Genomic DNA, 13,267 nt, shown 5'->3' on the forward strand with positions numbered 1-13,267 from the left:
AGAAAGTTTGATATCTGTCACACTTTCACACTAATGTAGTCAATGTTAGTTTAAACAGGAAGAACATATTCTGTTCAAGACAGCAATCCTTGAATTAGTAGGCAAGGACGGTCAAAGATGGTGCCAGTGACAAACAAACATAGTCTTTGTGCCCCAATTGATTCCTGTAGAATGATATTTTAAGTCTGTTTCTTTTCATAAACGGTTGATGCCCAAACCCTGGTGCCTTTGAATGAAGCAGGGGGCCTACTGGGTAAACTGCTCCCGGACACACATCCATGACCTCCTCCATGGTAACCGGTCACTCTGTGTGTCACACTGCAGACCTACACAACAGTCAAGCTGACAGACGTTGGGGTCTCCACACTCGGCTCCTCGGGGAAAAACTGGCAGTGGGAGGAACCAAGAGGTGATATTTTGCATACAAACTGGTCAACAGGCCCCATCGTTGGTTACATTCTCTGTATTTTAGCTTTAGGCACTTTGGGAGTGGCTTCAAACCCCCTTTTATGTGCAGTTATCCCTCCAAAGCCTGTGGAATTTTGTTGTCAAACTCAAAATGTTTCCTGCACTTTGTTTTGAGGACAAGATTCAGACATGTCAGTCCAATGAGGGAAGTTAAATTACACTTAAGTAAATCATCATTTTACTTGATTCATGTTTTGAGCTAAAAAGGACGCCTCTCATTGGAGGTTTTCCAGGCACCAATCAGTGTTTAATTAAACACAGCTGGACTGCAATGGAGTAGGTCCATCTCAAGGAGGATCAGAAGAAATGGACAGCATGTGAGTTAAATATGAGCGTCACAGCAAAGGGTCTGAATACTTATGGCCATGTGATACTGCAGTTTTTCTTTCTTTTTTAATCAATTTGCAAAAAATTCTACATTTGTTTTTTTTATGTCAAGATGGTGTGCTGAGTGTACATTTATGAGAAATAAAAATAACTGATTTTGATTTTAGCAAATGGCTGCAATGAAACAAAGAGTGAATAATTTAAAGGGGTCTGAATACTTTCCGTACCCACTGTTTATAAGTTGCCATACAGACAACAATACTTCCAACGTAACGTAAGTCATTCAAATTGGCCAGACAGATGGTTTATTAATACACACCAGGCAAACAGCTTTGATCAAATAAAAAATTACACATGGCATGTTTTTTAAACACAATCCCTTAATTAGATAGTAGAGACTACAGAACTAGACTAAACATTTGATTAGTGTTGATGATATTTAGTGACAAACAGGAAGAAGGGGAGATAAACTGAATCAGTCCCACCAAAGAAAATAAAGATCACAATTTACATTTTTTTGCCTAACTGTGGCTTGAATGGCTCGGATATCCAAATATTTTAAGTCCTCTTAAGGTACAATCTTTCTCAGAAATCCTCCATGGTGGAACACACATTTCCTCTCGAGGGAGGTTGCTAAGTTGCTAAAAAAAAAAAAAAGAACGAGACTCTTTGATTTGGACACAATCGTTGAAACTGCAATAAAATGCTAAAGAGCAGATCATCAAAGAACCATTTTGACTTTGACTCCTTAAACTAATATTCTACAGTTCAGACAGTCTCTCGTTGGCTGCTGCAACACATTACAAAGAGTCAACCAGACATATAAACAATTACTTTATTACTTTTTACACAGAAATTTACATTATAAACATCTTCACTGGAAATTCATATCCATCTCAAGTTGGGAACCAATTGCAGCCTGTAATTAAGAAAACATTTAAATAAACAACAAGCAACCACACCTCATCCTTCACTGAATAAACTATAAAGATACTCACCAATTCTCTTTTGGCTTCTTCTATTTTCACTTGAGCAAGAGATGGGCTCTGTTGTGGTTGAGAAGGTAAAACACGTTGTAGTCAAGTAAAGACCCACAATAGTTTGCAAATGTGATTGACCCACTTTTGTCAAGTTGGTTTAATGAAGTGAAATCTATGAACATAACCAGAAATTAAACTCCTCAAAACAACGGCATCATAAACATTTTTAGGATAATGTGAAAGCACTGTTGGTTGTTGGACAAACATACTGGGCTTAAGTCCATGTAAGGCTCCAGCTTCTTTTTCATCGGGATTATTTCTTGTTTCAGTGCGGTTACTTCCTACAGAGAGAAAAATAGGGTAACACATTTTAAACCCCAAAAACATAAAAGTGTTACATTTTCATTGCCAAGGTGCTCGCGTGAGTAACAGCTGAAATTACCCCAGAGAGCTGCACAACAGCTTGGTGGGTGATAGATTTGTCCATGTTCCGGGACACAAGTTGAGCCTGCAGGATTGATAGTCGAGAATAAAACAGCCGAACGAGAACTGCACGATGTAATAGAATATCTGGTTCCCCCTGACGATGATACCAAAGGCGTTAATTGTTGGACCATCAACTCGGTGCTCTAACCCGGGTCAAACTACAGTGTGTCTTTCTGAACAAAATAGAAGTTACGCATAGTATCGAGCACACCCTAAAGTCTGTCTCCTTCCCCACTGAAAGATACTGGCAAATGGTTTCTTAGAAAACTCTACTCAACGTTTTCTATCTTCCACTCGTCTAATTAACTATTGTTAATAGCAAACACTCCCAGTGAGACATGAACCCTTTAAAACAAAACAGTGCGATATATATAACCCTTTAATATCTGGCCATTTTGCTCCATATCATTTTCAATAGCAGTATATTGTACTATGCATCAGCCCCTCAATGCGCTACGCAGCTAAGACAGATACAGGTATAACATTACAACGTATACCTCTGCCCTCTCCCGCCTGCTGCTGAGCTCTTTCGCCTTTGCCGTAACAAAGTCCATGTTGAGCATTCTCTCCTCCGCTTTAGCGCTCTCCACTGACTGGGACTTGACAGTTTTGTTGATGTCCCTGAAGACAATTAAGAACATTGGTTACAGATGACATGCAGTGTGTAGCAGCAAATAGTTTGTCTGTTGTATCTGGATGTGCTTACACACATAGTATGGCATTGCCCAGGGCTGTGGGTTTGTATTAACTATAACAATAGCACAATATCATGATGCAAAAGTCATCATTTTCTGCATCCATGTTCTTACTCTTGCAAGTTGCTCCGCAGCACCAGAGTAGCACCAAGTCGGCTTCTTAAGGCCCTGAGTTCCCTCTCAAGTCTCCTGTTTGATTTCTCTTCATCCAGCAGTGAGTTGGTAAGGTTGTTCATTGCCGGCATGAAACTAGACAAGCCAAACAAATCCAACTGTGAAACCTGTCAATGGTCATTTTTCACTTCTTTCACCGAGGAAACTACTGTCTAGCGAATAGACAGCAACAGTGCAACGTCAGTGTACCTGCCCAGTGATGTGTCTCTGACTCCAAGCACCATGGCTGTGTCCACTAAAGCAGACAAATAGTCATCAGCAGGCTTTGACAAGCTTGCAGAGGACAGACCTACGCCTTGTAGGAGAACATCGCGGTAATGAGCACCTGGACAGAGGACACACAGTTGGGTTTTGAGAAAAGGCTGCAGAGACTTAGTGGTGTGAATCAATGGACTGGTCTTACACTTTACAAAAAGACACAGAAACTGACGATTAAGACTTCTGTAGTTTTGGACTTCACCTCTTGTTATAACAACAATGTACTCAACACAATAATTGCTGAGATCTGGGTGGCAATGTTGCTGAAAAGAAGTCCAAAGGACAAGAAACACAAAGGATCCCACTATAACCTGCAGGTTTCTCTTGTAATAAAGGAATACACTGTAGCTGTCACTGTGTGCTCAGATTCTAGCAGTCACTTCAGTGAGTACCATCATAAATGTAAGTTATGTCATATACTCACCCTCGGACTGATACTCGGATGCTTTCTGTTTGAGGTCTTCTGTGAGAAGAGCCGTGTCACTGCACCGGGCTTCACTGGACTGTGACAGCTGGTACAGGATGTCCACCGTCCTTGTGTTGACCTCAAAGTGTGGCACCGGCTGATCGCCAAACACTGTGCTGAGCCAGCTGTTTACCTGAGGAGCGACATAAAACAGGAGGGTAAACATAAGCCAACGGCAATCACTGTATTAACTTTGTATATTATGTTATGAAAAATACTGAACATTACATTATTGATCTTCTCGCACATTGTGAATGAATATGTAACAAAGACCACAACGACTAGCTTCTCAACACGTGTAGGGATCCAACAGCCCTGAAAACAACCCCGACAACTTTTCCCTCTCTGGTTTAGCGCCCCTGGTATTCAATCTGTTAGCTTCCGGGTCACTGGCCAATGAGAAGGTGGAGCAAATGTTGACGCTATTTTTCGTTTAACAACTATTTTCATTTTTTTATTTAATAAAAACATAAAGGAACATTAGTAACGAATTGAGAAGCTAAAAGCAAACAAGATGACGAAAAAGGCAAATGCAAGACAATAAAACGCTCTACTTCCGGTTCACGTTCCCTATTGGCTCCCAAAGATAAAGATTATATCAAGATAGTTCACTTATGTTCCTCTGAGACACACTTTACCACGCTCAGTTATGAGAAACATATGTCTAATTGTATTTGGCACATTGTATTTGGCACAGCAGAGAAAGAAGTTGTGTGTACACACACACACACACACACACACACACACTTCATATCCTATATACATTATAATTAATTCTACATCATATAATATGAATATCCTATTATATCATATAATACATACTAATATTATATATTTCTTGAGGTTCATATATGGTTATTAAGATGCAGAGGGGAAAACAAAACGTATGACTTAAGATGGCAACAGAAAGATGGGATTTGCTATACCTTCTAAACAAAAGTATAAATACACATGGTTTACTGTCACATTTGGCTGCCACTCACTAGTGTTATACAGCAGCGGCAAACCATACATATGATATAGTTGTTTCCGGGCTGGCTATTGACTTACATTATAAAACACTGTTTACAAGGAATAAACCCTATGACTATTTGTATATCAATTACTGCCCTCATGTTACCTGGAACTATTGGAAATAACATTGTTGTTTACGCAACCTGAGACTGTTCTGATAATATAAATAAAAACATTGAAATGTACTGAATACAAACAAAAGTATTGTATGTAGACACATACACGCACATCGATTCCCATTTCTCAAGACAACAGTAAGCCAAAAAGGAAAATAAGAAGCATCTAAATGATCTCTTCGTGCTTTTTGCGACGAAAGCGGAAGTACACAAAAATACACATCTCATGTTGTCTGGGTATCTCGGAGACTTAAGCATCTCCGCCTCAAACCACCAACCACCCGCTTAAATTCAAAATAGTTTGTTTTGGGAGAAACCTGGTAAAACGTGTAAAAATGGCGAAGAGAGAAGATTCGTCAAAACACCGATCTAAAACTATTAACAACACGTTTGAGTTGAGTACAGACTCGACCACCGTCGAAGAAAAGTTGTTTTGCCATGCAGACGAGGACGAGGAGGACGGACCTGTGGTCTTCATCTGCGGGAAGTGCAAGCTTGTTGTCGGGGATTCAATGTCGTGGGATGGAAGTGAAGACAGCCAAAACCAAATACGATTGAAGCGTGAGTCATGTTAGCTCAGCACATAACCTCCTGACAAGTCAGGTGGGCGGTTTATCAAGCTGCCCCATGTATTTGTGCTAACGCTAGTTATTGTCTGTAACAGTTATCACCTGGATGATGCATTCAAATGCAGTTCTGGATGGGAATTCACGGCTCTTTTCCTTGTCTCGTGAATACCATGCTGCCTTAAGCCGCTGACAGGTTTGTGATGTTTTGGTTTTAGGGGTCACTGACAACGTCGTGGTTGGAGAGGACACGCGCCTGTTTGAAGCAAGTAAACGATCTCTCTGGTAAGAATGTGCTGCCAGTAACGTTATTAATTGTATTTAAAACATGTTGAACCTTTTTCACTTCACTTACCAGTACAACAATGTACAACTACTGCATTCCATTTGAAAGCTATGCATTCAAAATGTGACCTTTAGTAAAGTCTCAGAAGTATCATCACATAAATGTACTTTTAAGTATCAAAATAAAAAGTGGTCATTATGCAGCCCCTGTCAGAGATTATACTATTGTACTATTGGCTCTATGTTATAACCATAGGTAACCAAAAGATAACTCTACATTTGATTGATTTTGTTTCCCATCCATTAAATTTATTGACTTTCCAGAAGAAGAAAAAATACAATGATACCCTACTGGTGTTTTGTAATTTTTATATATATATATATATATATATATATATATATATATATATATATATATATATGAATCCTTGTTGGATTAAAACTGAGCCACTGTGTTTTTTCCGCTCCTTAGCCTGGTTGTGGATCTATTCTGTCGCGGCTGCCACTCTGTGCTTGGAATGGTTTATTCATCAACGCCTAAGAACCTCGACCACAAGAGATTTACATTCTGTTTTAATGTAGCAGACATTGACAGGTATGTTTCGGGGTAGAATTTTTGTAGAACATGCATCAGTTTACATTTGTATAATGAGATTTTGATTAATATCTGAAGAAAGTTAGGTAATCAAAACATGATGGGGCTGTGAAAAATGTTGCACGCTAAATTATTTCACAAGATGTACATAATCTGAGGAGATAATCTGAAATTTACGCCTTATTTTCTGTGTAGAAACACAAGTATGAGTATCCGTTGATAACATATGTTCATATTTTATAAACACCAATGACAAAAAGAATTAAAAGCCACATTCTGTGTGTGTGTGTGTGTGTGTGTGTGTGTGTTTTGAATAACAAGTTGTAAATAAGATGAGCTACATTTTGAATTGCGTTCTAAAATCCCAAACTGTCATTTTTAACACTCGCAGTCCAAAACTGAATGTGATAAACTTTGCCCAGGTAGCGTTTATTGTTGTGAGATCGTATGGGATTTAATTAGTTTTACAGGTGGTAGTATCCCTCTTGTACCTGCATTCAGCACCCTAATAGGACACTGACTCTTTTTCAGCTATGTGCTTGGCTCTGCAGGCCAGATGTTGGCAGCAGAGGGCCCCAAAGAGCAGCCCATCACACTGGAGTACACAGGCAATGTTGAACAACAGCTGATAGAGGTAAATTACTGCTGCTGCTTTTCTTTGTCTGTTTTCTCTGTTTTTGCATTGTTATGAGATCAAATATTTCATCCACGGAGCAGAATGTCTGCTCAAAAGCGCATTGCAATATGTAACTATGATGGATTCTCCCAACACGGGTAAAGTTTAGTCCTCAAAAATGTTACTATTGTGTAAAAAACTTTTTTTTTAAAACCTACAGATCTTACCTGCACATTGCCAGGGATGAATCGCTGTTGTATTGTTCTACAGACATTTATTTAGAGCCACTCTCAATGAGTGTCAATGCTCAGGTTGTACTCATGATGACATCAGCTCAGTTCTGGGAAGCCCGCCGTCTGCCCTCCTGTGAGGGGCAGACGTTTATATCAGACATTACCTCATCTCACCATGTCTTCCCTTGCAATGTGATTTATTATTCATAGCATTTTAGATTAAACTAAAATAAAGAAGTATATTATTTGTAAGTTTCAGTCAAAATATTCAAATCCCTTTCTAATCATCCTTTTTTTCTGTATGTTTCAACTTTTAAATCCCTTTTTGTTGGTCACATTTGTATTATTATATATTATTTATTATTATGAAAATGTATTTGAGTACTTTTTCCCTGCAATAGTGTCGTAGGTCCTTCAATTCCTGGTAATCATCCTTTGTCTAAAAAATTATCCACGTGCCTCAGACAGGCCAGTAGGTGGCGATAGTGTGCAGGAGTACCTGCTATCCTCCCACTCTCTTGGACCAAGGACAATAGATGTGATGGGAAGCATGTTGAGGAATCTTTGTTAGAGGAAAAACATGTTTTGATCACAGTGTCTTTGTCACTATAGCTGGATGTATGCATGCTATTTTGTTTACTCTACAATGACCTTTGAATTTCCTGGACATACCAAGTGATCGATCGTATTATGAGATTTGAACTATGTCACAATATTAATTATAGACAAGAAGAAAGAAAGAAAAAAAACATTGCACGTGTGCAGCAATGCATTAGATGTGTTTTTCAGTCTGTTTGTTTTAGCACACCAAGTAGCATGTCATTACACTGTGTGTGACTAATAGCTTCCATGTGTAATTATCTTTTATCTTTGGTTCCCCTTTTGTTCACCTCCAAAACAGATACATTAAAAATGAGTCAACTCTTTAGTTCATCTCGCACAAAGAATCCCATGTCACCGATGTAGTAATGTTGCTATACATTGTACAAAGGGGTGCGTCCTATGACGGTATAAACAGGCTGAGCGCATTATTTTGATCTTTAGGTTACCACTTAAATCCACCTTGTCATCTGCTGTTTAAATCGTGATAGGCTGAAGATTAATCAAACCATGGTTACTCGCTGATTGTATTAAATTTAGGTGGTTTAAAAGCCATTATTTATCGTTAGCCATTGGCACATTGTAACAAGATTAGAAAGGTCTTTGTCGAGCTAAATAATTATTATCATGGCTTTCTTAAATAATGTCTGTCCACATTAATCATTCTGGCTTTTTCCACTGACAAGGTCGACTTTAATTTCTTTCCATAAACACTTTGTTTTGACTTTGGGCCCAAAGCTGTTTTGCCAGCAGTCAATTTTCTCGGCAAAATGTTAAGTAGCATTTCCGCTGTATCTGGTAACAGCTTGTCCATCCACAACTCGTTGTAGGCTTCAAACTTCTATCATTTTTGGTGATTTAAAATGTTTCCTAAGCAACAAGTATAGAAAGCTATCGATGTTGAACATCTCTATTTCTCAAGTATCAAGGTAGCGACTAATAAAATAGTTTTGGCGTCGGTAGTTACACATTTACAACTCTATCATCGGGCCAAAAATGTCAGTGTGTCCTCGGCTACACTGTAACTGATGAAGGTGCTCATCACGCCTCGCCGCCATCGTTAATGTATTCTGTCTGTCTGTCTGCCGGCCTCGTAGACACTTGTTTGGGTGGTTCATCTTGTACACTCACTGACCTGTCCCCCCCCTCCCTTCATGCCCATCCATCCCTGACCGCTTCCCCTTTGGGTTTCGTCATTCTTCCTCCCTGTCCCCCTTTTCCCATTTATCTTTACTCCACCCTTCATTCTTCCTCACTGCTTCCGCCTGCTGCCTTCATTTCCCACCTGTCCATTTTCTTCTTAATTTCTTCCCCGTCCTGACTCCTTCATATACCACCTATTCCATCTTCATGCTTTACTCATTTTTGACATTCTACCTTCTTCACATCCCAAACCCCTGCACCTCTTTAAAACCTTCCCCATCTCTTCTGCCTGAACCCCATCCTTCCCAGATGAAAATGCTGGTCATGTCCATGGCACAGAGGCTGGAAGAGATTGACCCTGGCCTTCCGGAGGGATGCGATGTGGAATGACAGTGATGGACTTCAACTTGTCTCTTGAGCGGGTGCTCTGTCCAGGTGCTGAACGGGACTCCTCGCCCCATACCTTTACGTTTACGCTTCCTCCTCTAAGTTCCATCTCGACCATATTCCCTCAGTAATACATTTTGTCCTAGCCTCACCTTGTGTGCACACACACACACACACACACACACACACACACACACACACAGAGCTTCTACTCCGCTCTGTCCTGATTACCGATGGTGAAACAAAGACTGCCTGCAAATGTAATCAATCATGTTGTCAGTTGGGCTCCTGTGGCTCACGGCACCATCTTCTCCGTGTGTCTCGGTGCAGAGCGAATGTACGCTGTGAGCAGAATGTTTTATTTGTGCAGGATTTCATCAGGCAAGCTGCACACTCAGCACAATGCTGTATTGATCTGGCCACTCCGGGCCACACACACACTTCTTCTTTGTTCTCTTCCTCGAGCATGGACCCTTAAAGGGTCGCCGTGTGTATTCTTTTCATCGGCCTGTTGTGGCCGAAGGTGAACATTCGATCTTTAGTAATGGAAAAACATGCTTTTTTATTACTGGCTGCATCTCAGTCCAGCATGTTATTGGCTATTATTTTCACTGAAGACTTTTCTGTTTTTCTTTCTTTTCTTTTTTTTCAAATATTGCCAGTATTGTTTTCCCAAATGAAAATGTATTTGCATTTCTGAATGTCTTGTTAGATCGACTCATTATTGGTTTGTTTTGTTTAACAGTTGTGAAGTTTTCTCAAAAATGTTTGTGTAATAAAGTATTAAACGTCTTTAAAAATGCTGACGTCTTAAAAATGCATTTCAATTTCAGATAAAAGATTAAAACAAATAAGATAACTAAGATAATCCTTTTAAATACTTATTGTTCTTTGACTCTGTGCAGTGAGATTGTGGGGATCAGCGGCTTATCTCGCTTTGTCTCTAATTAGAAGTATTTCTTGGATTCAGGAGTTAAACAGCAAGTTTAAGGTCTTTGGGTTTAGGGAGGGTGGTGACTCTGTTTACCAACTGACCTATAATGTGCCCAGCAACACTTTCTACCAAGGCGGGAAAGCAGCTCCATGCTGTACTGCTTGCCCTCCCTCACCCACGAGGTTTCATCAGCCTCGCAGAACAACAACCGCTAGAAACGGCCAACCAGCACGCTGTATCCAAGGGAAGGTTGCGATGGCAACTGAGAGCACGTGCTACGCTGAGTGCCTGTTGCCATCTCGTCATCGTGTTCACTGCCAGCGGAACAGCCAGCCAGCTCGCCGGCCGCCATGCCTGTCAACAGACGTTATCCCCTGCTCATGCTCAGACACACACAGGGGGAGGAGCCCTGCACAGAACCCCCCCGCCCCACACGCACACACACACACACACACGCCCTAATCTCTGTGTGATGTTTTTCTCCCTGCTAACCCCACCCATGCTCATCTTTCTCCCTCCCCCTCCTTCTAATTCTCCCCTCCCTCAACCGGTGGGGAAAATAAGTCAAAACAACAACAAACAAGCCGGCGTGGTTTTTGTTGTTTCTGGTGGTGTTTGGTGGCGTTGTCTTTATCCAGTTGTCTCTGCAGGATGAGTGGATGATGCAAACCGGCCAGCCGGTTCACTGTCCAGATGTTTGCTGCTACGGCGTGTAACAGTCTTTTTTTTTTTTTTGTAGAGCATTGCCTTGTTTGTTTGTTTACTCCATTAAGAGCAATAAAGCGTAGAGAGGCTTGTAGCTGTGTTTAAAAGTCAGCGTGAGGGGCTCACTGAGTAGCCTCTGAACTCATCTAGCTGTTTTATATATAGACGCGGTGTTGCTGGATGCATTGCACTGCCGAGTGCAATTATTGCACCGGGTTCACCCCTTAAGTCCCAACCAATCATCTCACACACACACACATGCATCAGACTGTGGACCTACACACGTTCTACATGCACTCGGGGACAAAGGATGAATAATGCAGAGGTAGCGTCTGAGTGAAAGTCGCCTCCCCTCTTTCCCTCCTTTTCACCTTCCCCAAGCAATAAGGAAGCAATGTTGCCATGGAGGCAATGAAGCCTCGACACACTATCAGCCAATTACAGCCGCCCCTGTGAGAAACAGGAGACCAATGGCTGCTCCAGCTGATGCTGCTGTTGCTACAGACACTGAGCTCCTATTGGCTGAGCTGCGCTCTTTGATTGAATTTCTGATCTTGTTTTTGAGAGAAAAAATATCTCAAGGAGTGCCACCTGTGTGCCAACATCCCAAATGTGTTTGTTTTTATTCCGTGAAATGAAAGGGATTACTTTGTGACAGGGATTTTTTTTTTGTTTTATTTTAGGGCTTTAGGAGTCTTAAATTCAGTTCATTTTTGTGCTGTTATGAAGTGAGCAATGAGAAAAGTGATTATTATTTTTCTGGCACGAGGTACATCCTTAGGTTTATGTGTCTGATGTTGAGTTAGAAGATGGAAAATCAACCATCATTTGAATAATGTCAATTTTAAGCATTGCTTGATTCTTTCGTGTAATTGCAATGTTCTGCCCCCGCGCCCGCCCCATCATGTTATTTGTTTTTTTCCCCTGACAAAAGAACCACACCCCACAAGTTGTTCACTTCTAGTTTAAGTCCGTTTAACTCAGAAGATCACAAACTCGGTCTCACTATAGCTTTATTATGTCAAACTTCAATATGGTTATTTCAAATATTTTCTCTGCTTATACGTAAATAATAAGATGCTTTTTGTAAATACTATTCAACTATATTGTATTTAATAGATTATATTAAGTACACATGTTTATTCCTACTTATTTAAGTTTGAAAATATTACAGAAAAAACAAACTTGATTTAACGTCTTCTTTTGAATTTAATAACCTGCGTGTGGAGAACCCAACTGAACTTTTGACTTTGTTGATCGCCACTGTTTTTCCTCACATGGTTGGTTGTTGACATATGCTTCACCAAAAGCCTCTCTTTAGATCTAAAGTAATTAAGACAGTCTGGTCTCATCGTCGTCTTGGTGTCGCACAGGCTAGACTAGACGCCAGGTCAATTAGTAAACCCTTCCAACTGGGAGGTCACTTTTCCAAATGTAATCTCAGGAACCAGTGGGTGCAGGATGATCTCGGTGTCAAGAGCATCTGGGACACTTATCCCAGTTTTGTTTTACAAACAGCTCCTCAAAGGGCGAAAGCGTAAGATCTCTGATAAGCCACAGCCTTCTCGTTTCATTAATCACCTTCGTCCGTGTCTGTGATGGAAACAGGAGAGACGGCCAGTCAGAGAGACTGGTCCGTTGGAGTTACCCAAATCCCCTCCCGAGTGCTCAAAGCCTACTACTTCATTAGAAACATCTGCTTGTTTATTTCCTCTGCACGTCTTTGTGGGGGCATGCGTCTGCCGGGACCTTTCTCACTCTCTCCTCGTCCTCTGCCTGTGTGAGAGCTGCTGAGGAAGGCAGCGCTGGTCTGAGGCTGAACCAGGATGCCTGGGGTGTGTGTGTGTGTGTATGTGTGTGTGTGTGTGTGTGTGTGTGTGTGTGTGTGTGTGTGTGTGGGCTGGGGCAAACAGTGTGTAGCAGGTTCATCGTCTGCTTTCCTCAGACACAAAAGGCTCGCCCTGTTGCCTGTGACACCTTCTTGTGTGAACGTGTGTGTGTGAGTACATATAATATATATATATATATATATATATATATATATATATATATATGTATATATATATATATATATATATATATGTATGTATATATGTGTATATATATATATATATATATATATATATATATATATATATATATATATATATATATATATATATATATGTATATATATATATATATATATATATATATATATATATATATATATATATATA

General features: G+C 40.3%; 2 protein-coding genes across 2 annotated transcripts; one reads left to right on the plus strand and one right to left on the minus strand.

Moving 5' to 3' along the window:
* Nucleotides 1-1,616: 1,616 nt before the first annotated feature.
* On the minus strand, nucleotides 1,617-4,210 carry haus1 (HAUS augmin-like complex, subunit 1). Its single transcript, XM_068600772.1, has 9 exons — nucleotides 4,083-4,210; nucleotides 3,813-3,987; nucleotides 3,320-3,455; nucleotides 3,071-3,205; nucleotides 2,759-2,882; nucleotides 2,218-2,283; nucleotides 2,045-2,116; nucleotides 1,794-1,841; nucleotides 1,617-1,714 (listed from the first exon to the last, which is right to left on the minus strand). The coding sequence occupies exons 1-9, from the start codon at nucleotides 4,101-4,103 to the stop codon at nucleotides 1,670-1,672; spliced, it is 822 nt and encodes a 273-aa protein (XP_068456873.1). The 5' UTR covers nucleotides 4,104-4,210; the 3' UTR covers nucleotides 1,617-1,669.
* Nucleotides 4,211-5,233: 1,023 nt separating this feature from the next.
* Nucleotides 5,234-10,211, plus strand: mis18a (MIS18 kinetochore protein A). Its single transcript, XM_068600997.1, has 5 exons — nucleotides 5,234-5,545; nucleotides 5,769-5,835; nucleotides 6,308-6,430; nucleotides 6,962-7,064; nucleotides 9,332-10,211. Exons 1-5 carry the CDS (start codon nucleotides 5,320-5,322, stop codon nucleotides 9,410-9,412), a joined length of 600 nt encoding a protein of 199 aa, XP_068457098.1. The 5' UTR covers nucleotides 5,234-5,319; the 3' UTR covers nucleotides 9,413-10,211.
* Nucleotides 10,212-13,267: the final 3,056 nt, after the last annotated feature.

This window comes from Clinocottus analis, unplaced genomic scaffold (assembly GCF_023055335.1).
Source record: "Clinocottus analis isolate CAN_PGR_092001 unplaced genomic scaffold, fCliAna1.0.p SCAF_5, whole genome shotgun sequence".
Taxonomy (NCBI): Eukaryota; Metazoa; Chordata; class Actinopteri; order Perciformes; family Cottidae; genus Clinocottus; species Clinocottus analis.

Coding starts and splice junctions, on each gene's coding strand:
- haus1 (XM_068600772.1), bottom strand. CDS start 4,103: ATGTGCGAGAAGATCAATAAT. Junction 3,206..3,319: donor AGAGACACATCACTGGGCAG/GTACACTGACGT, acceptor TGGCTTGTCTAG/TTTCATGCCGGCAATGAACA. Junction 1,715..1,793: donor AAGAAGCCAAAAGAGAATTG/GTGAGTATCTTT, acceptor TCTTAATTACAG/GCTGCAATTGGTTCCCAACT.
- mis18a (XM_068600997.1), top strand. CDS start 5,320: ATGGCGAAGAGAGAAGATTCGTCAAAACACCGATCTAAAACTATTAAC. Junction 6,431..6,961: donor AATGTAGCAGACATTGACAG/GTATGTTTCGGG, acceptor ACTCTTTTTCAG/CTATGTGCTTGGCTCTGCAG. Junction 7,065..9,331: donor TTGAACAACAGCTGATAGAG/GTAAATTACTGC, acceptor CATCCTTCCCAG/ATGAAAATGCTGGTCATGTC.